The 23,030-nt window shown below is 37.4% G+C and overlaps 1 protein-coding gene across 2 annotated transcripts in view; it reads left to right on the forward strand.

The window, feature by feature from the left end:
* Positions 1–23,030, forward strand: part of UNC79 (unc-79 homolog, NALCN channel complex subunit) — a 108,049-nt gene that overhangs the window by 57,168 nt on the left and 27,851 nt on the right. Inside the window, exons 31-42 of one of the 2 annotated variants that reach the window (XM_027673866.1) lie at positions 713–862; positions 2,137–3,360; positions 4,937–5,044; positions 8,915–9,031; positions 11,023–11,106; positions 13,481–13,583; positions 15,296–15,436; positions 19,165–19,203; positions 20,149–20,261; positions 20,346–20,431; positions 20,964–21,137; positions 22,447–22,515. In XM_027673866.1, coding sequence (XP_027529667.1) covers positions 713–862; positions 2,137–3,360; positions 4,937–5,044; positions 8,915–9,031; positions 11,023–11,106; positions 13,481–13,583; positions 15,296–15,436; positions 19,165–19,203; positions 20,149–20,261; positions 20,346–20,431; positions 20,964–21,137; positions 22,447–22,515 — 2,408 coding nt within the window. Of the gene's footprint in view, positions 1–709; positions 863–2,136; positions 3,361–4,936; positions 5,045–8,914; positions 9,032–11,022; positions 11,107–13,480; positions 13,584–15,295; positions 15,437–19,164; positions 19,204–20,148; positions 20,262–20,345; positions 20,432–20,963; positions 21,138–22,446; positions 22,516–23,030 lie in introns of both variants that reach the window. The other variant, XM_027673861.1, reaches the window with a different exon arrangement.

Genomic DNA, 23,030 nt, shown 5'->3' on the forward strand with positions numbered 1-23,030 from the left:
GAATCACTGGATGTAGAATCACAGAATGATTCCTCATGATAAGTATGGATTTTTCCTTTTTTTATTTCTGTTTCTTTTAATAGCCGTTTCATACCGATGATGTGGCATTTTTGAGATGGATAAATAGATTTGGATCTTTCTTTCTCTTTGCCATTTTTGACTGGCAGGTCTCAGAGCATAATGTTTTACTATTACTACTTATATCAATAATTTCATAGTTCATACTCTTAGGTCTTATTCTATTACCAGCTTCTCCAGATTATCCATTTCTTCCTTTTTCACTTTCATATTTTGCTGGTTTATTACTGACCCTGCAGTTCTTTTAGTAATTTCTGTCTTCTTCAATTTACCATTTCTCACTGAGCATTATAGAAGTTGTTTACTCGAGTCAGCGTCCCGATCAAATGTGTTTCTTCCATCTAAACAATCTGTATTCTTATCAGTAGAAAAGATCAGCTTAGAATGGTAAAAGCATTGGTATACTTTTGTTGTGTTGTAACTCATTTTTCATTTATCTCTGACTTTAACTGAAGATTTAACAAGAATGACAAAGTTATACCTGGGATATAAATTGTCTTGCAAACTTCAGATGATTCTTCATTTTTCAATTCAAATTTAATTGAAACTAGCTGGGGTTTTGTTACATAGACAACTTTTCATTCAAGAAATTGTGCTCTCTTAAGAGTAATAAAGCTTTTTCTTTCTTCAGCAGAGGAAGACAGTGTTTTTGATGAATCTGATATTCATGATACACCAACTGGACCTTGCAATAAAGAGTCTCAAACTTTCTTTGCAAGACTGAAAAGAATTGGTGGCAGCAAAATGGTGAAATATCAACCAGTTGAGATGAATGCTCAAAGAAGTATGAATTGTTTTGTTGGTATAAATTCATGTAGAAATACAATTTCCTACTCTCAGTTTCAAGCTAACACCTTTCTTTGTAGAGTTTGTTGCACTGCCTGATTTGAATACAACTACTCTGTCTAACTTAAAAGAGCAGATACTCCTCATTTTCCTGAATGAATTATCTTTCAAGAATCTCAGAGTAGGCATTCCAGAATAAAAATATCTGAAATCAGCAGTTGTTTTCTGAAACTTTAAGCTCTTTTGAATTAAAAAAAAATTATGAGGGTTTGCTGGAATTTTCTTTGACCATTGGGCTGAAGATTTTTACTGAAATTAATTTTTTCCTAGAAAAAAATTTGTTGGTGGGGTGGGACTCTATGGTAAGCAAATTTGTTGTTGCTGCTGCAAATATTACGCTTTCCCATTGGCAAAAATGGTCATTTGGGGGTTTTGAAAAGTTGGAACTATTTTGATTTCAAATTTAGGATTCTGAAATGAATAGCCTAAAAAAAGTTGAAGAGATTTCCACCACCACCTGCCTGCCTTTTTTTTCTTTCAGGTGTTTGCATGGGGCGGGGGGGATGATTCTGACTGGAGCAAACATCTACTTCAACTTTTCTCACTTCTTTTTTTGCATGGTGATTCATGTGTGGAGTATTTTGAAATACGGGGATATTAATGATTAGGAATATCCTGGTTTATGTGAAAATATGTAATTCATAATAATAATACAACAGTGTTAACCCCTTAAAATGTTCTCAGTGAGTATGCTTGCATAGCAAAATACCAGTGCAGTGGTAGTACCAGCAAGTGTAGCTGTGCTCGCTTCCCTCCTCCCTAGGACAAGGAGCTATGACTAAGTGGTGCGATAGTTGCTAGACTTACTGCTAATACTACCCTTGCTTCTTGAATCAGAAGCATCCATTTTAAGCCCACTTTACTGCTGTAAATTAATGTAGGTGTACTACATGCAGCCAGCCCAAGTATCTGTAGAAATGTCTTCTTTCAATGCACAAGGCTAAACAGTCTGTCTTCAGGGTCATCTGTCCAGGATGAATAGAGTTTGGACAGTTTTTAGATAAACCCTGGTATCTAAATGGCAGGTTTTTGTTATTATTCTTTGTAAAAATCTGTGTAATGTGGTTCTGAGGTTAAAACAAATGTGGACAATTTTGACTAATACTGGGTTTGTATTTGAAATGCTAGTCATGTTGAATTGTGAGATAAAGATGAAGATATCTGCCAAAAGTCTCCAACTGAGGTAGTATTAGCTCTTTCTGTTTTGATCAGGTGAAATAGAACTGGCTGAATATAGAGAGACGGGGGCCTTACAAGACAGTATTCTACGCTGTGTGAGAGAAGAAAGCATTCAGAAAAAAAAACTGCGCTCTCTAAAACAAAAATCTCTTGATATAGGGAATGCAGACTCCCTGTTGTTTTCATTAGATGAACATCGCAGGAAGTCCTGCATAGACCGGTGTGACTTAGAAAAACCACCTGTCCCTGCTGCTTATGCCATGCACAGGCAGAGCGATTATGGACGATCTCGGCAGAATTCTTCTACTAAAGCTGAAAATATAGAAACACAAGAAAGTCTTCCTCGTACAGAGAGTTTCCAGGAAACAAGAAGGCCTGTCATACCAGAAGTTAGGCTAAACTGCATGGAAACCTATGAAGTAAAAGTGGACTCCCCAGTTAAACCTGCTGGTCCCAAGGAGGATTTAGATCTGATAGATTTGTCCTCTGATTCAACATCGGGTCCTGAAAAGCATTCAGTGCTCTCCACTTCAGACAGTGACTCTTTAGTCTTTGAACCACTTCCTCCCCTTAGAATAGTGGAGAGTGATGAAGAAGAAGAAACAACAAACCCGCTGAACGATGAGGTCTCTGGCAAAACTGCTGTGTCATCTCCTTCAACTCCTATCAATGTCTCTGCACTCAGCCTCAGCACAACTCCGCTGGTGCAGTTCAGCATTGAAGATTGCTCCAAAGACTTTAGTTCTAAGGATACAAGCAACAATACTTCATCAGGAATAGAGGAGATCATTTCCACTTCTCCCAAAGATCAAAAGGACTCTTCAGAGTTAGTTAAGCCAGAAGAACCTCAGGACGTGTCCCCTGGGAACCCACTAACACTGAAACAGAAAAGAGACCTGCTGCAGAAGTCGTCTGCCCTTCCAGAAATGTCCCTTGATGATAACTCGGAGCTCAATGTGGAGGAAATTAGACCTAGTGGAACAATTCCAAGCCCAAATGTAAAGACAGTTCTTATTAAAGTCCCCGAAGATTCTGAAAAGCAGACAGAAAGTGATAAACTTGATACCAACACAGAGTCTGACACCGAACAAAACACAGAGCAGAAACAAGAAGAGGAGACTGAGGAGTCAGAGTTTAAGATTCAGATTGTTCCTCGCCAGAGAAAGCAGAGGAAGATTGCTGTGAGTGCTATTCAGAGAGAATACCTGGACATTTCCTTTAACATCCTTGACAAGCTGGGAGAGCAGAAGGAGGCAGGTGAGCTCACTGACCCAATCAAAAGGCTTATTACTGCATGAAGGTTTTAGTAACAGACTGGTGTAAGGAGAGATGTGTATATTTATAGGGAGAGATGTGTATATATAGCATCTGATGTGGTCTCAGCCAGCTGATGCTTCCAAGTGTTTGTTTCTCACAAGGAATGTACTGATACAGGTATTGTGCCTGTGCGAGGGCCCATTTGAAAAGAAAGTGGAGCTCAGTGACAAAAATATTCATTCTGATTCAAAGTTAAGGAGTGAAACTCCTCTTTATGCAGGGAGTCAGAAAAATGGTCATACCTCTGTGCCTTTTATCCTGCTGAACTAGTCCGTGCTGCAATGATTCTCTTCTGGTGTAGTGATTTTTGGCCTTTATTTCTTTTGCCAGCATAAGGCAGTGGAAAGCAGAGTGGATCACAAAGTGCAAAGCTGAGCAGGCTGTAAACTTCAGAACTAAGAGCACTTAGAATTAACCACAGTTTGCATTTAGGAACAGACATACACACATATTTTGGTTTTATACACTAAAAGCTTTTGTATTGGGTATCCACAAAGTTTACATGACCTGTTTAAATTTTTGTTAAAAATTTAAAATTCAAGCATGGGGAATCCTCTGTGTACCCTAGTTTTTTTCAGGTGATTTAAATGCAAAGTTTTGTTACTAAGTTTTTTCAGGTGGAGAGAAAGTAAGTTTTTTCTGTTTCCTCAGTTTCCAATTGAATCTGTGAAACAGTTTGAAAAACTGTATGCTGCTGTGCTTTTAATTGTGTGGTGCAGTGAGAGGGAATATTTATGCATTCCCGACCTCACTTTTTTCTTAATTACTTCAGAGGCAATCACAGTGTACTTTCTTATTATGATATTCCACTTTCACAAGGAGCAATCGTTCAGTGTAATCATAGTTTCATTGTTCCCTTTATGTTTCAGGCCTGCTGTCCCATTTATGGTTCTAGTAAGCTGAAGAACTGCTGGAGCTTTATAGAAACTAAAGAGAGCTGAGTGCTTTTGAACCTTTCATATGGGTTCTTAGGGAAGCAGAGTCCTGAAAGAATTGCGCAATTAGACTTAGTGCTTCTTTGACCATTCATAAGGGCCAGTTTTCATGCAATAACTAGCACTATCATCCCTGAAACTGGTGTGCCAGTTCTGAAACACCAAGTGGAATCTTTTTAGTGAAAGAATCTTAAACTTTATGAATTTTTGGGATCAACTGCTAGATCAACAGCCTTTTGAAGGGTAAACCAGACGACATGTTGGAGATAAGGCTTTTAAAAGATGTTAAGCCATCACTTCAACTAGATTTACATCAGTGGTACCTCTATTATTTCCGTGTTGGTGGTTCCAATAATCACTCTGTGAGTGGGATCAAGATCAAATGGTGTGCATTTATTAGCTCTGAGCTCTAAAGACCACAGGCAGAAATCTCCTTTAAAAAGTGATTTTGAGCACTAGATCCCTGTTCCCCTATAAAAATTCTTGTGACACACACACTGAATCCTTCTAAACCTGCTGGGAATGCCAGATGGTGTATGGATGACTGAAATGATCTGAAAAAGCACAATTTTCACATGCAGATCCTGCTGCCAAAGGACTTTCAACACTGGAAATGCCAAGAGAGTCATCATCTGCACCAACCCTTGAAGCAGGTGTCCCAGAGACAAGTAGTCACTCTTCCATATCAAGTAAGTTTACCTCTGGTTTGAGGATTAAATCAAAGTTACTGTATTTGTGCATCAAATGCATATCATGTATGGTAAATTCCTTCCTCTCAGTTTCATGGATTCTTGGAAATAATATGTTGGATATAATTAGATCTGTTAAACCTCTGATGGTCAGCAGGATTTTAGCAGTTAACGCGTACAAGATTTTCTGTTGTGACTTGGCAGGTTTGATAAGTGTGGTTTTCTTGAATTAAAGTAGGTAGCAGCTAAAAGCAGTATTTCACTAAAGCATTGTCAACTGTCAGTGCACAGAAGCAGAGGATGAGAACTCCACAGGGATTTTACTATGGCCTTTGGTACATTTCTTGCTGTACCTTAGGGAAAGAATCTCTTGCAATTTTTCTAAAATGCCTTGAATGCCACTTCCTCAGCTGCTTGCTGTAATGTGGTAACTGTTTATCTGAGACTTCCATATCCATTTCAATTGAAAATGAACTATATTGATGACATGACACATAGCTTAACAGAGCACATGAAGATAACATGGCTAGAACAGTAACAAAATTCAAAATGGTATGTCCATCTAGGTAGTGCTCAATAACACATCTGAAGGCTGATGGAACAGAACTCTGACTAGTAGAAAAGGGAGGGGAAATGACCTTTGATACCAGTGAACTGCTAGATCAGCTCAACTATCTTGCTGCGATTCAATTTCAGATTGCTATAGAAATGTTAAATTTCAATTTCTGAAATTCGTTGTCTGCTGATTTGATCAGAAGGGGTGTCTGGCCTATTAAAGGAAGCCGTTAATTTAGACATGCAAGTTGAATTAGATCTTACCTCTCCAGTTTTCCCACAGGCATCTCATGTCATGTGTATCTCATAGTCAGAGTACATTTGTTGGCCACCTAATGATACAGATGTCACTTACTAAAGCGGCTGAAGAGGTGCCAGTTAAGACCTATCTCTCTTGGGTTTAGCTGAGTGCGGAGGGTTCCTGTAAATACCAACAAATGACACTGAGATTAGCTCAGTTGTTTAGAGCATGGTGTTAGTAACATCAAGGTCGTGGCTTTGATCCCCATATGAGCCATTCAGTTATGAGTTGGACTCAATGTTCCTTGTGGGTCCCTTCCAACTCAGAATATTCTGTGGTTCTGTGAAATTGGAAATGTTACCTGTATGATGTTAAGCCTAAGTTCCTATGTAAATATTTCTTTCCTCTTTCTGTGTGCCTCCGTTTCCAGCTGCAAAAAAGAACATGAATTCTTCCATTGTGTCTCTTGTCCATTTAGACTGAAATGGTTGTGACCTACTGTGTGTCTTTACAGTGCTTGGCATAAAAAGCCCTGATCAGGACTGTGAGCACAAGACACTTCTGTAACACAAAGAGATAACATTACTTTTGCAGCCAGTGCCTGGGCACAGGAAGCATACATCACTGATTGTGACAGGAAGATTTTGTCTTTGAACTTCTCTTTTTGAGTAGAGAATTCCACAGGAACGGATGGATGATTGCATAGATCACTAGCTAACAAATGAAAGAGTCGTCAGCTACTATATGAAGGTTACTGATTTTCTCATGATTGTTAGGTTTGTTGGAGAAAACCTGATAAGGGAAAACTTCTCTCCCTATGCCACTAGTCAGTCACAGGCATGGAAAGTTATGTGCTAGTCCACAGCAATCAACCTGGCTCCAACACTGTTCAAAGGCTGGCAGCTCTCTGGGTTTTTTTTGTTTTGTTTGTTTTTGTTTTTATATTTGCGTGTTTTGGGGTTTTTTATTTTATTTTATTTTTTATTTTATTTTTTTAATTAACTTATCAATATTTGAAATCATGTCTGTCCTTGAGAAATGAGGTAAATAGTCCTGGAAATACAAACCTGCTCAACAATAGCCTGATCATGTGAAATATGCATGAAATTTTTTTAATTACAATCACGAAAAGCTGTTAAGAACATTCAAAGAGATAATTTTCTCTATTTTGACAGTCATCTGCTCTCCAAGCAGTCTTGTCAGTTCTAACATTAATTGCTGTTCTTTTATCAGGAAATTCTGTGCTTGATAAAGTGATAAAGCATCTATTTAAAATCATTGCCCTGGAAACGATGGAAATTCTGTTTTTTTCCTAATTTGCTGTGAAAGACAACTGCAATATAACTTTTAAAAGTGAAATATGGAATGGTCTTTTGGTCTGCTTCAGTTCCGCAAGCTCAGTTACACCAGGACTGCTTTGCAAAAATGCTGTAGAGGTTTGTGCTTGGACCAAAAATAGAATTTAAGTGGACTTTGAAAGGATATAACTGAAAAGGATATAATGAGGAAAACTTGAAATACTTTATCCAATAAAATAATTTTAGTGTGCAGATTTACTCTGAAGTATTTATTGTGTTTACTATTATGCAAGGCCTGTGTTTGTTTTGTGAGGGAGTACTCTGCTTACTCTGAATTTTAAAGTCTCTGATAGAAACTGAGTAGAGCAATTTTAGGAGAAGGCACTCAACCCTTCAGAGCTTTCTGGAAGTTGTAATTTATCCCTTATCTCTAGTTCTTCATCACAGTTAATAATGTGAAATGCTGGGTTTAATTTTGCGGCTTAGCTGGGTACTGTTTGGAATTTTAGAACGGAACTAACTGATATTATGTTAATGTCCATTTTAATGATGTTGAATGTAGTTGCAGATGAAAATAATCATTCAGAGAAGATTTTACTTTGTTGCCCTTGCTTTAAGGCTCTGCTGAGGAAAGAAGTTAAACATATACTTAAGGCAACATTTTAAAAGCTTTCCTGGATATTTGTGTCAGCAGTTTCGTAGTCGTTGTTCAAGCATGGCCTTAAAACTCTGTCTTCATACTGTGAGCAATGATTTTACTTTCAGTGGTGGAAATATATTTCTTGGACTCAATTGTCCAAATGAATGTATTATGCTCATTCAATTTGAATTTTTTTTATGAATGGAGAAAAAAGTAAGAAAGTCAGGAATTGTGTATAATCTGTTTCTTCTTCAATTTGAGCATAGAAAATACATAGAATCATTTAGGTTGGAAATTACCTTTAGCATGGTAATTTAGCCAAGTCCACCCTTAAGTCATGTTCCTAAGCACCAAATCAACATGAACACAAAGCGTAAAATTTTAAATCCACTTTATGTTTTGATTTTGAGCATTATCTAGTGAGAAATATCTCATAAAGCAATCCTTTTAAAGAAGTAAATAGTTGGATGAGGAAAAATTGAATGCTTGTTGCTTGATAGCTTCGTGTAGGAAAAATGGCAGTTAAGTTACAAAAGGGTCTCATCTTCAAAGGTGTGCTGGCTTCACACTCCAGCAGAATGTGCAGATGTTAAGCCAGGGTGTTGGATATGTAGGAGTCATGTTCAGGTTGTGCCACCCACGAAGGGTGCTGGTGGTACCCTTGGAGGGTGCTGGTGGAGGGTGCTAGTGTCAGTGAATTTGTTTTCTTGCAGTGAGCACAGATGTAGAGCAGCAATCCTTACTTTGCCAGGAGGAGACTGAGTTTCCTTCCTTGGTACATTGTATATGAGTGAGATTCAAGTACACATTTATTGACTCAGAATGGGAATTTTGGGGTAGTATCTGACACTTCACAGATACCCAGTGTTTTGATGAACTTTCATGATATTTGGAGATAAAAAGGCACTGACAGTTGACACAGTGAATCCAAGCCACTTCCAACTGATGGCACTGAGGCCAGAATTGTACCCTGTGTAGTTGTGTGAAAGGTGTGTATTGACTTGAGAAAGATCCTTAGAGCAAGCAGTCATCGTCCTTTCAGTATTTATATAATGCTGGCTTGTAAGATCAGGAAATAAGAGTAGTTTTAAGTGTTGTCTGAGCTCCTGAAATCCTTTTGCATTTCTGACTTGCAGCTCAGTTCAGACAAATGAAAAGAGGCTCTTTGGGAGCTCTGACAATGAACCAGCTAATGAAGAGGCAGCTGGAACACCAGTCTAGTGCTCCTCACAATATCAGCACTTGGGATACTGGTGAGCTGCATTTATTGTTCTTTTTTTTTTTTTTTCTAAACCAAGTACCATGTAACAATCCACTTAAAAAAAGAGGAATATTTCTGTTCTACCATCACAGATAAGTAATCAAGATCAAGTCTAAAGTGAATCTTTGTAGTGAGTACAAGATTCTCACCTGGCATGAGTTGGAATAGTTACATATTTGGGAGGTAGATCCTCTGGTACAGTGGTGTGCCTACAGTTTTGCATATTACCTGGATTATTCGCTGGCCTCGTTGAAAGAAATGAAAGTATCACTGTTGATTTCATTAGGTGTAGGATTTCATCCCTGGTGCATGGAATTATTCATTTGCATGTGTTTTTGCAATGGTGTTGGTACATCACAGAGTTGTGCCTTATACCAGCCAGTTTTGTTTCTCTTTAGAGAAGTTTCTGCCAGCTCATGCTGAACACATGAAGTTTCTGTTCACTCACTGTTTTTTCTCACCTTAAGATGAATGAAAGCAATGAAAACTGAATTAAACACAACGTTTACTCATTACTTGTTTTATTTGTTTTTATCGTCTGTAAAACATTGTCAGTTATGACCAAATTCATAGCAGATGTCGCTAAACAATGAATTCATTCTGGTTTATCATAAATGCTAGATATTTCAATGCCCATCTTGATGTTAGTGACATTACACAATCGTGCTACTTAGGAATTTATCAGCAGATCCAGATGCATCCAGAGACAGGAATGCTTAAAGTGTTATGTGGTACTTCTGCTGAATTAATTGTCTCACCACCAGCTCTGGATAACTGTGTTGAAATTTGTCACCAATTTAGATTTCAGCATGAAGTTCCATCAAACTAAATTTTGTAGCTGAAGAGTGGCTAAAGATGTGGTACGTAGTTCAGGATTATCCTTTCTATTCCAGTCTGCTGAACAGCATGCTCAGCATGAGATCCTTAAATCATAAAGGTCAGAATTTGTCAAAGATAACAATGGTGGTTTTGTCCTATCAGCAGGTAAGTTTATTTATTGAGGAGACTTAACTGGATCAGCTAATCTCTCAGAGAGGGTTTTAAAGATTAAAAAGTTACTGTTTTTTTTCTGCAAGAAGTAGTTAGCTTGTATTCAAGAGAAATGAGTCAATACTCAGCACTGCTTAGGAACTCTGTCTTGTTAATCCTGTTGCAAGTTGAGTAACTTTCTTCACAACATCTGTGACTTTTCCCTCCAATATTAATTTCAGCTAAAGGCCTTCAAGCATGGAGAGGGAAAAGAAAATGTTTTTTTCTGGAAAGCTGTTCATCTCTCAGTCTCTTGTTCAACTACTAGCATAAAAGTAAAAGTATTATTTGGACAGTGGGTTTTTTTTTCAGGACAAATGCTCAGTGTGACTATTTGTAATTTCAATGTCACACCACAGTTTTAAGAAATGAAAATATGAGTTGGTATATTTGTGTACCAGCTAGGAGATGGTCTCATCCCACATAAGTATATGACTTGTGTTTGGTCCATGCACGCTTTAGTAATTTATTTATTTATTACATGGATACGTAATGCGTGTCTCTTTCATTTCTTATTTCAAACCACTCTTTTCTCAAGCTTGCTATCTGTAGAATAAAATCATTCTGTGCCTGGCTTCTTTCAGTACAAACTATATCTGACTTCTGGTCTCTTGGTATTTCTAAACACTGTCTCTTTCTCTTTTTGTGGTTCATATATTTCGTATCTTGTTGAAACTTTATGGCTAGCACTTCCTTCCCTTTTTTAATGACATTTTTCTAAAATGCTTTCTTTGTTATTTGGTTACCTGTGCCCTTTTTCCTTTATGGACTTCTTTTGTCTTTCTCTCCCCTTCCTCTCTATGCTTAAAAAGTTAACTCTTTTGTTTGTTTTTTTTCAGTAGCAGTTGTGTTTGTCTTTTTCTTGTTTTAACCATTCAGACTTGTGGTGCTGGTGACTGGTGACAGATGCTGGAATCATAGTTCCAGAGACTGAATTTCTTTCTTTATTCACAGAGCAGATCCAACATGGAAAGAGGCTGTGCAATGTTCCTGTTTGCCTAAACCCCGACTTGGAGGGACCACCATTAAGAATCAGAGGTTAGTTCAGTGTCCATTTGACTTGTCTCTCTGCTAAGACTGCCAGGAAGGTTTTATAGCTAGTACAAAATGGTGCTGAATTTTATGTTCCATTCAGCTGTTTTAAAGCCCCTCAACTGTCCTGCAGATTGTAGGTTATTGGGAAATTATTACACAAAACATTTAATTTAAGACAGGAACAACTGATAAGGAACTGGCTTTCCTCTGTTATTTGTTTTGGCTGTCAACCCGGAAATAAAAGACTCTGTGCAGAGTGTGGTTGAATGTCATTTCTTTACAAACTTTCCTCCCTCTCAGCTGAAGTACATCCAGACTTTCTTACAGCCCTGCAGTGAGACAGTGACCTACCTTGTTTGCCTAAATCATGTGTTTTTTTCCTACTCTTCAATAAACAAGAGAGGACATTTTCATTTTGAGTGGTTAAGTCTTATTCCAGCATTGTAACATGCGTTATGACTGCTTTTAGCATTTATGTGCTGCAATGGTGACTTAAATCTAGAGAACATAACAATGAAACTTCCAAAGTCACAGCAGAGGGATCTTCATGCATTTGTGAGGGGAAGGAAAAACTTGTCTAGAAAAACCTGAAGATCTATTCCTATTCCTTGCATTCTGGATGTTGTCCTACATTACTGGAGTATTCTGGACTTCCTGAAGTGTTTGCTCATATCCAATAAAATCTTAGGGAACAGTTATGAAGTCCTAAACTCTGTATGTAGAAGAAATGTTTCCTTCCATGCTTAGTGAAATGTTTGTTGAAAACCTATCCTATTCTTGTGAAACAAGCCCTCATCACTCCACATATTTGGACTTCAGAAATGGCGTGAGCTTCTTAGATTATTTTGCCTGAGAGCTGATGTTAAATATGCTTTTCCTGCCATAACAGGATTATCTCATAATAAATTCCATCTGAACCTTACACAGAGAAGCTTCCTTCTGTTTCCATACTTAAATATTATCAGAACAGGCTAATGTTAACATTAAATCTGAATCTACAGATTGAAGCAACCAGAAAGTCAATAACGGATTATTTAATCTGTGGTTGAATTGGCATCAAAAGGGCTTTGATACTCTTTTAAAAATTGGTTCACAAAATGAGCTTTTCATAAATTGGTCTTTAGAGTGAGACACTCTTGAGGGACAGCTTATGTAAGTAATGATGAGGTTTACCAGCTGAGCTCCCTGGATTTGTTATTGCAGCTGAGCTGTATGGGAACAGGAGTTAATGCTGTTTCTTTTATGGCAGCTACATGTGACAACAAAGAGATATTTTTCTTTAAGAAATATCTTGTTTTGTCTTAGTGACCTGGAGAATGAAACTACTAACAATATTTAATTGTTCATCATGAGGCATTGCAGATGAATGATGTAGCTCATACATCACAGTAACTTTGATCCAAGATTCTGATGGCTCATAAATGAGTGTGATTATTCTTGAGTGTTTCTGAGCAATCAGACTAGCTGAAGAGTTGTCTTTTCTGTATGTTATTTGTTTTTGTTTGGTTTTGGATTTTTTTTTTAATTGCTATTGTCTCCTTAATGAAAACAAAGGGACCAAGGGAAGAAAACCACCTTACGGGAGAGAAGTTAGACATTCAGTCTACCCATATTGCTGTAATTCTGGAAAGCACTGCTCTCAGAAGCCAGGACTTTGGATCTTTCATTATACATAACTTTTCCTATTAAAACAAGCATCTATCAAACATTAGGTGCATATAACGTGCCAAAGGCAAAGGTAGCTCCTTATGTTGGCATAATCACAATGGCTGTGCCCCCAGCTGAACAACTCAGCTTTGAAGAATAAAGGTATTTGTGAAGACTTTCAATAGAAAGCATTTCGAATGATGAGCCCTCTAATGTTTTCAATATTTCTCAACTCCTCATGAATTATTTCTTCTATCTGTTCTTTCCTGGTTTCTCTCCTGTGGCTCTGTTAGGGATGGTATGAATAGACTGATGACCTGGTTTTGAGATATAAGAACTTATTTTCTTCTTATGTCACTGAGAACTGTGGAAAGTTAATTGTCCACAAGTATGGGGGAAGAATACAATCTTTTAATGTCCACTCTCATAGCAACTGTAGAACCGTCCTCTCTCCCTACTAGATACAATTGTATCCACTTTCCTGGACTTTTTGTTATTTGTTATCTTTTTTTCACCAAGGATTGATTTATTTATTTTTAATTGATCGTTCCAGGTAATTGGAATAATCTGGCAGAAGCAAGGAATGTGCTGTATGTCCTTTTGTGGACACACTTTATTTCTTATTTCTAGGCATAGTAAAACCACTATGGTTATTCTTTAGAAGTTTGCTCTTTGGATTTCTGTTTAGTGATTTTCTTTCCTTTTTTTTTCCCCCCCAAATTACCATAAGGTGCTACAAAATCTAGCTTGCTGTCAGCACCCAGTATAGTCAGTATGTTTGTACCTGCGCCAGAAGAATTTGCTGATGACCAGCCCATTATGATGACTGACAAGTAAGTTTTTTTTTCTGTTCCTTTCAAAGAACTAGTTGAACTTTAAATATGTCAAGTAAAGTATAGATATACTTTATGGAAACATTCTGTTATTTATCTCTATGCCAAGTTTTTTACTTAATTTTTTTTACCCCAAGGTAAACACTTCCTAAACACTGCCAGCAAGATGTGGTTTTGAGTCAGTAGGACCTGGATGATTTTGCCCAGGTGAAATGATGACTCAGGCTATTGTGTGTGCACAGAGGGCAAGGGAAGCACTTTCCATCCTGTTTTAAATCAAGGGTTCTTTGTGATCCATCAGAAACCACTTTTGTCTTAGGGAAAAAAAAGAAGTTCTATATAAAAATTCCTTTGGGTTTCTGTTGAAATCAGTATCGTATAATCATGTGTAATCAATGTAGCATTTTTAAAGCTGATACCCACTGATCCTCAAAGCTTTTTCAAACCCTAATTGGTTGATTCAAATGTCTCTAAAGGAAGTGTTAAACAGAAGTGTATTCATTTAATGGAGAAGTAAAGCAGTCATCAGGGACCCATGCAATACTTGGGAAGAGAAACCACAAGTTCTTTCCTGCTCAGTCCAAACATGCAAGGATAATCACTGAAGAAAGACAGGACCATTGTGCAGGCTGTGACTGGAAGTGGATCTTATTGTGTGACAAAGTAAAGCATCCAAAAGTTAGTCTGGTCTGTGGCACTTCCCTTGGCCATTTCACCAAAGCTTAAGCACCACCTATTAACATACAGACCAGCTCAGCTTGACTTTCATGGCTTTGTTGGCGTATTTTCTTTCTATTCAGTAATAAAGGCAAGAAAATTGCCTGTTCAGTTCCATTAAGTTAAAATCTCACAATCTGTTGGAGTAATTAGCAACTGATTGATCAAATTAAGCAAGCCTTCCTACTGGGCTGAGATAAGCCAGTTTCCCACATTGGTTTGCCTTTTTCCTAGGTCTCATCTCTCCTAAATCTGACATCCCCTTTATAATTAGACATTATGGAGCCCTTTCAGAACTTCATCAGTTGTCTTTGAGCATTTCAGGTAGGATAAGTGACTCAGAAACAAATCTACCCTGGGAAAGTAGACTTGTCTGAAATCTAAGGTTCTCTGCCCCTGAAAGGTCCTTTCGTTTATTTCTGCTGTGGGAACCAATTGTATTGTTTCCTAATTGTGTAATTTGTTATTCATAATTCATGACTGACAGGAAGGGCAATGTGAAATTGTTCCATCTCTTTAAGATCATCTGTGAGTGTCATTGTTTGTGTCTATGCTGCTAAACAGAAGAGTGCCAGGGACTTGAGCCCTCGCCTGAGTCCAAGTCGCACGAATTGGCTTGTGCTCACATTGCTGAGGGCTAGTCTTCACTGCTGCAGGTTTCTCTTGGATAGTGCAAACTGTAGCAGACCAATACAGTGAGGGAGTTGGAATACAATTACCAGCGAAGGGCTCAAAACAAGGCCAGCCCTGTGGCCATCTTTCATTTGTCACTGAAGAAACAGCAGTGCAGCTAGGGAGAAGCTTCATTAACATTTAAAAGCTATAGACTGTTATTAATTGTAGAATGATCACAATTACATTATCTTTCTAAATAAATTTGGAATGGAGTGTACTAAGTAATAGTATTTTAAAAGACATAATTATACACAGATGGATGTATAGTAATACTTTGTTTTAAATTTGTTAACATCCGTTTTAAAAAGTGTTCTTTGCAGGTGCCATGACTGTGGGGCTATTCTTGAAGAATATGATGAAGAAACACTAGGCCTAGCCATAGTTGTGCTCTCAACCTTCATTCACCTTAGTCCAGACTTGGCTGCTCCTCTGCTATTGGACATCATGCAGTCTGTAGGGAGGTAAATTCAGGACTTTCCTCTCTCCAATAAGATTGAAAGAATTTTGTGCCTGGAATTGGGTTTACATAAAAAAGATATATCTTTTAGAACTCTCAAGTAAATAACATCTGTTTCTGTCTGTGTCTTCATTACTCATCATTTTATAAATTTCTTATGTAACTTCTTCGGCTATTAGTTCAATTTTGGGCAGCTCCTTTGATGTTTTCCCTTTTTACTCTCCAAAGGGAGATTCCAGCTCAGGAATCTCCCCAGTTTGTCCCACTGTAAGCAGTGATGTAAAGAACAAATTTAGATTTTCTGCAGTACCCTTATTTATTTACTATCCTGTTTATTACCTGAACAGTATTTGATGCAGCAATTGGCATGCTTCTTGATTGTTTTATGTGAAGAAAAATTTACTGTTAGTTTTTATTCCTCCTGCTAGTTGCTCCTTGAACTGTTTTTTTGTGCTTTGCTAGTTGTTCCTTGAACTGCCTTCCTGTGGTTTTTATATCCTACTTGCTTTCATTTGAGACATGACTTCATCTTTTTGAAAGAAGCCTTCTTTTTTGTAATATCTCCCTCACCTTACTTTCTTCTGCTCTCCTGAAGACTTCCTTAACAAGTATGGTGCCTTTGCCCTGTGCTTCCACTGCAATATTCTTAAACAGCTTCTGTGCTTCTTACAAAAGATGAATTCTCTTGGCTCCCTCTTTTTCCTGCTTTGACAGAATTTTTCACTTTTATGTGATTCCTGCTTTAGAAGTTATGCAGAAGTGTAATCAGGTTTTCTGAACTTTGCTCCTGGAGGACTCCTAGGTAGGATCATTCATTAGCATACCTGAAACTCTTCAGGCTTTTCACCCATATTTTTTATGCTAATTAAGACTAGCTAACAAGTTGCATCTCCTTATGAGGGCTTCCAAACCAGCTGCTGCCTGAGGTTGTCTCTGGTAAGGTCCTAAACACATTACCTGTGGTTGCTACCTTGGCCACTTCCACAGCTTTTTGCCTCAGAAGTGGGATGGGTGTGTTGGGAGTGTTATAGAATAAATTTCTGAGCAGCACTAGACATGTAGAAATGATGCTCTCCTCCTCCATATTCTTTTTAGTGACTGAAGTTCAATTTGCTTGACTGTGGCTTTTTCAGGGGCACAGCTCTTCACAGCCCTGCTTCTCCATTACCTCCCAATTCCATTTAAACACAGCAGCTATTCAAGTCCTCTATTTCCATTAATTGCAAGGCTACAGTTCCCTGCCATCACTGCTAATTAACTCCAGTGGAGGCAAAGTTTCTAATCTAGACAGATGCTGCTCATTCTGTATGACTCTTGTAAATACAGCAGTACTACAGCCACAGAGAGTAAATAATTTGGAAGATGAATTAGTCTTGTTGCTACTGGCTGTAGTTTTGGATAAATTCTAAGTCCAATAAGAGGCTCCCCACAAAAGAATTATTTTGAATATATGCTAAATCAGTAACATATACAGGCAGAGAGGCATTCAGGTGCCTCATGTATATAACCTAAGTCTGTCTTTCATCTAGCAGTGCCATATCATTACCTCCAAATACCCATCTAGCAGAAGAAGTGAGAATTAATTAGACTTTTTGCATTTTTATTCTTACAAAAAGAACTACTGCTTTCATGCATAGAAGAGGAAACAAGGAGTTAGGTAATCCAAGGTCTTTCAGAATATCTAAACAACACACAGAGAGATTTTCAAAAGTTATTTGGGTACACACAAATATAGAGGGGCATCTATTGCAATTTTCAGACGACAAGAAATTTTTGGGTTCAAATGACTGAGAATTAGACATGTTCCTAAGATTCTGACATGCATTTTAGTTTATACTCTGGTTCCTAAATTAAGATTTTTGATTTGGTGATTCTTAATTCATTGATTTCCATTGAGATTTAGCTTTCCAAACAGTAAAGCTGGGTTTGAAAGTTACATTTAGACTCTTGAGGTAGTGAAGAGCTTTGAAAAGCTTAACTTCCGTTCCTAACATGTACAGATTTAAACACATCCATTTACTACCTACTGTCCATTTACTGTTCTGCTTTGTGGTCTGCAAAGTGGAGGTAATGATCGGAGTTCATGGCCTTTGTGCAACTAAGATATTTAGAGTAATGATAAATACATACAAACTGTACATTTCACAAAGTTTCAGATGTTCCCAAGTGTTCAGTGTAGTTTATGTCTCATGAAGTTTTTCCAAAGTTGGAAACCAAATACTTTGTTTATCATAAAACCCATGCTTGCATTATCAAATTCAAAAGGAGAAGAAAACTTTGGACTTTGATTTCTTTTAGAAGAAAGATTTTAAGTTTTTGTTTTTCTACACTTTAGTAGATTTTTGAAAACAAGTATCATGTCCATTGGACATGTGATTAGTCTCATTGCATTCTGCAGAAATCCTCATGTGCTTTAATGTAAGTCCATGCTACAGTTATTCCAGAATAAAGGTCTGTAGTGGTTGAAGGTGGCTTCAGACCTTTTCACCCAGAAAAAACTTTGCACAGCAGAATTAATATGTTGTATTTTAATGTGGATTCCTCTTCAACAATAGTGGAGTCAGGAACTCTAATGAGTTTTTCTGATTTATGCTACCACAACTGAAGAGAATTTAATTTTCAATCTCCTGCACCATCCAGTTTGAGATTATTGCACTGTCGACAGTATACTGTGTCCCCAGTTTGCCAGGCATAATTAATGAAAATCACCATCCATTTTGGTTTATGCTGTTGCATTCAGATGAGCTGCCTTAGGGTCCTTTATGGATTTTCTGTGGTGTTTAGAGAGGAAACTATCTTCAGAACAGAGGCTGAGCAACAGCCTAAAAGGATCATAAATCAAAAATAAACATTGAGGGCCAGGTCATCAGCAGATATAAAATAGTGTAGTTCTCTGAACTTTCCACTTAGATATATTGTCTTATACCATCTGAAATACTAGTGTGCAGCAGATTAAAGTAAAAATTGCTTGGTATTTTGTATGTAAGAGATGTTTCCTGTGTACACATTTATAATTGCTTTTTAGTGGCTTTTATTATTAAAGAGGTGTTGCTTTGACATCGTAAGCCCTGATTCTGTTCATTTACATGTCCTGCATATTGAAGTGCATGATTTTACTTTACGATTGTGTTCAGTGTTTTCATCACTGAATGCCCATATTTAGCTTTAAAGTCTATATTTAGGTACTAAAATAAATGACCTGATTTGGGAACGCAGTCTTTCTCATCTGACTTTGTCAGAGCTCGTAGGTAACTTAGTATTTCTGAAATTAGGACAGTTATTTAAGTGCCAAAATCTGGAACTAGGAGCCTTACTTCAGACTGCCAAGCAGAGAATTTTTGCTTAGTCTGTGTTGCTGAGTTAATCAGAAACAATTCAGTCAGTAGGCACCTTCTGGCAAACTTTCTTTCCTTCTAAAAAAAATCAGTTATTATCCATGATGTGCTGTAAGGCAATAACTTCATTATCTTTGTGTTAGTAGAGGGAGCCAAGTAGATTTGTCTTTAGAGCTGTTAAGTATTAGTGAGACTGCAAGAGTGAATAGCGTTTATATGTCATGCAAACATGATTTCTCTGAATTTAAGTGCTCTGCAGAAGATCCTTCTGGTGACATTTTAAATGTTCTCTAAAATTGTTGTTCATTATTTATTTAAAATACTTTATTGGCTTACTTAAAAGCGAAACACAGAAAAGCGCATATGAGCTTCAGTTACTTTTTTATTTTTATTCCAGGTTGGCATCAAGCACCAGTTTTTCTAATCAAGCAGAAAGGTATGGTAGCAAACAATACCAATGAATCTAAAGCATCGTATTCCCTGACCCTGAAATCAACTAAATGTATCTTTTAAAAAATGTTATTTAAGGTTTGTGAGAAAGAGGAAAAAACTGCTCTTTCCCACTTGTTTCAAATACCATGTGTGTTCTGAAGATGAACAGGAACCCTTATTCATATGTATTAAACTTGAAAAAACTCATATTCAAATGTAATTTAAAGAAGCTGCCTGTTTTTCACAATTTCACTGCAGCTTTTTCTGACTTGTCCAGTGTTCAGTATTTGTCTCAATGAACTATCTTTATACATTCAGTCAAATGAATTGTCCTTGGCCATGGATAATCCCTGGTAGTGTTGTCTTATGATGTAAAACAGATGCTGAATAGGATAAATTCATTTTGAGAAGCTGTAAAGCACGTTAAGATATGCAGTTTGTGAGTAAATAGCTAATACGTTAGCTTTTTAAATTAAATCATTCATTTATGAGTGATTAAGAAGTACTTAAGCTCTGGAAGAAAACTGCAAGAGGCAAATAAATATTATTATGCTTATGTTTACTTATTGTTCTTATGTATGTTGGTAAAGCAGAGAGCCTTACCCTGTGTCACTGAAATACACAAGGTGAGAGCAGGATTGTATTTCGAACTCAGATAACTCACAAATAAAACTGGAGAATCAGGAAAAATACAAATACAAATATTTATTGAGCCAAATACTTTAGGTATGTGTACATAACTTTTTCAGCTCTTCATAGTTGAGCTGAAGTCATAAAATCAATATGCTAAATTTTTGGGGGAATCTGCTTTTGACTATCATCTCACTCAAAACTGAACAGTTCCACAATTATAAAGAGTAGCATCATTATTTTCTCCATGTAGTTATCTTTGAGAAGTGTTTTATCTGCAATGCAATTTTTTTCTTCTTTTTTCTTGCCTTCATTTCAGCATGATGATCCCTGGAAATGCTGCAGGTGTGGCCAAGCAGTTCCTCCGTTGTGTGTTCCATCAGCTGGCTCCCAATGGCATCTTCCCTCAGCTCTTCCAGAGCATTATTAAAGGTAATCTGTGATACCTGAGTGCATTTCTGACCTTTGATTTCCTCTGTATGAGCAACCAGTGCAAAAATATCCTTCCAATTTCAGATGGAAGCTTTTTAAGGACCTTGGCCACGTCTCTTATGGACTTCAGTGAATTGAGTTCCATTGCTGCTCTGAGCCAGCTCTTAGAGGTATGTTGACAATTGGCTGTATTAATGGTGCTAGTTTTATTAGCATTATCAAGCAGTGTGGATTATTTCTCCTCATTTGAGTTCAAACTTGCATCATCGAAAACAAAGTAAATTTTTGTGTTGTCCTCCCTGGAAGCAAGCTGTCCTCACCATTTTCTTTCTGGGTTTTGCTCTCACTAGTAGTTTGGTTTTTTGTTTTTGTTTTGTTTTGTTTTGTTTTGTTTTTTTAACTTCAGACCAGCTCCTGGAGCTATTCTATTCATTGGTAGTGTGGCCATTCCTTCTTAAGAGTTAGGATCCTGCTTATAACGTTTTGGCTCAAAATCTTTTGGTCAGTAGTTTAGGAACTGAACTGGACTAACATAAATGTCACATATACAGTTCAAATTCTCTGCACAACATTATCATTAACGTCACAGAAAAGCTAAGTGGTATTTGATCTGAACAATTTAGCCTCAGCACTTCCAAATACTGTTTAAGGGACCAGTTCTGCATGTGTACATTTGTTCACAGTTCTCATTTTCTTTCACAGGGTTTAAACAACAAAAAGAATTTACCAGCAGGGGGGGCAATGCTACGCTGTTTGGATAACATTGCTACCTTTATGGAAGCCTTGCCGATGGATTCACCCAGCAACCTCTGGACCACGATTAGTAATCAGTTTCAGACCTTTCTTACTAAACTCCCATGTGTTTTGCCCCTTAAGGTATGATGTTTGGACATCTGAAACAAGATATACTGCCATTGTTCAGGATGTACTGAAACAGTGGGAAAACTGTGGATGACAGAGTGTGTTGTGAACATTTTCTAATGATTCCACTAATGTTTCCAGAGGACTGGATTTATTGCATCTCTGATCCATCCCTTTAGTTATGTTTTCCGTGGGTAACAATAGCGACTCTGACCAGAGTACTCTTTGCTTCTTTCTTGTCTTTTTGCCTATATGCTTTTCGTGCCCTGCCTTTGTCAGATTGTATTTTAGAGAGTCAACATTTAGGCAATAAAAATCCATGTGGTTTTAACTGTTAAAACTAAATAAAATTCTCAAGAAGAGCAGCACCACTTAATTAATTTGCTAAAAGTACACAGTAGTCAGACAGGCAGAGAGAACTGAGACTACTGGGAATTGGACCTAGCCTGTTTGGCTGATCAGGTTGTAGTTCTGGCTGTAATTAGAATATAGTTGCAGAAACTGAATCTAGAAGCTTTAGGCTCTGCTTTCTGAGTGCTCAGAGGACATACAGCAGGATCTTAACTCCTAGGAGTATATTTCCAGATGTCTTTTCAGTAAAGACAGTAAAAAACTTTTCTGAGTCTTTCCAGTAAACATGGAATTCTGATGCCCTTACTCTGACTTTATTTCCTATGGTATGAATGAGCCCAGTGGTAATTTCTTCTGTGCGAAGTAGTGTTGCTCAGTATGAGCTGAGGGATCCAAGATCTAATTTTGTGACTGATAACATTGTCTTTTTAATTGGGGGTCATTGTCCAAGTACATGAATGATAATAAATTCCATGGCAGTATTATGCAATAGTCAGATCTTGAAACCTCTTTAGGTTTTGGAAGATTGAGACATTATCCTGCAGCACTTATTAAGCCAAACAGGCAATAACCATTCCCTCTGTATACTAGCTACCCCAATCTGCTGCACCTTATGTAACTGAAATAAATAGAAAGAAATGAATTGAATCTTAGTGGTTCCAACTGCATATGTGCCATTCACAGAACCTTTAAGGTGGAGTGTTTACTCTGATTTTCATGGAGTAAAGCTAACTTTCCTAAACTAGCCCTTTAGTGGAGTGATCTCATCTCAAGGCCTATGCTGTGGTATGTTACCACTGAAGGGGTATGATTGTGTTCAGGAATAAGCCACTTTAGAGAAAGTAATTAAGAGATCATTTTTCAGACTCTGCCTATAACTTACTCATAGCTGCTACCACTGTAAGCAAGATGTGCACGGAAAGGTACTAACTCTGTTTTTTTCTTTTTCTTTTCTGTCTTCAAATATGTTCAGTGTTCTTTAGACTCTAGTTTAAGAATCATGATTTGCTTGTTGAAGATACCTACCACTAGTGCCACCAGGGTAAGTTCCAAGAAGACGAAATTCTATTGCCTCAGATTTAGCCAGCCTGTGCTACTGTATCTATTGTATGCTGTTGTGCTACTGTATTGTGTTCTTATCCCCTGGCTAGGAAAGTAATATATAAACATAAAATGGTGCAGTCCAATTACTCTTTGGAGAATAATAAGATTTTTGGAATCTAGGTTACAGTAAAGTGTGGGTAGAATTACATTCTTGCGTGGGTGTGAATGTATATCTTCTTAAAGATTTGATGTTCTCTTTTTTTTTTACCTCCTCTTTTTTTCCTTGAAAAAATCCCACGTGAGTAATGAACTTCCTTAGGCATTTTTCAGTACAATTCCACTGAGGTCAGTGAGGTTTTCCTGCATAAACTCTACAGAATCTCATATATCTCATAAGCACTGTGTCAGAGGTGAAACTGTTCTCTAATTTTTTGCTTCTAATTTCTCACAGAAGCAGGAAAGCAGATGACACAGCTGTTGGACCAAAGCAATGTAAATCCCAGGCAGATAGAC

Source organism: Neopelma chrysocephalum, unplaced genomic scaffold (genome assembly GCF_003984885.1).
Source record: "Neopelma chrysocephalum unplaced genomic scaffold, ASM398488v2 Primary Assembly neopelma1_24, whole genome shotgun sequence".
NCBI classification, from domain to species: Eukaryota; Metazoa; Chordata; class Aves; order Passeriformes; family Pipridae; genus Neopelma; species Neopelma chrysocephalum.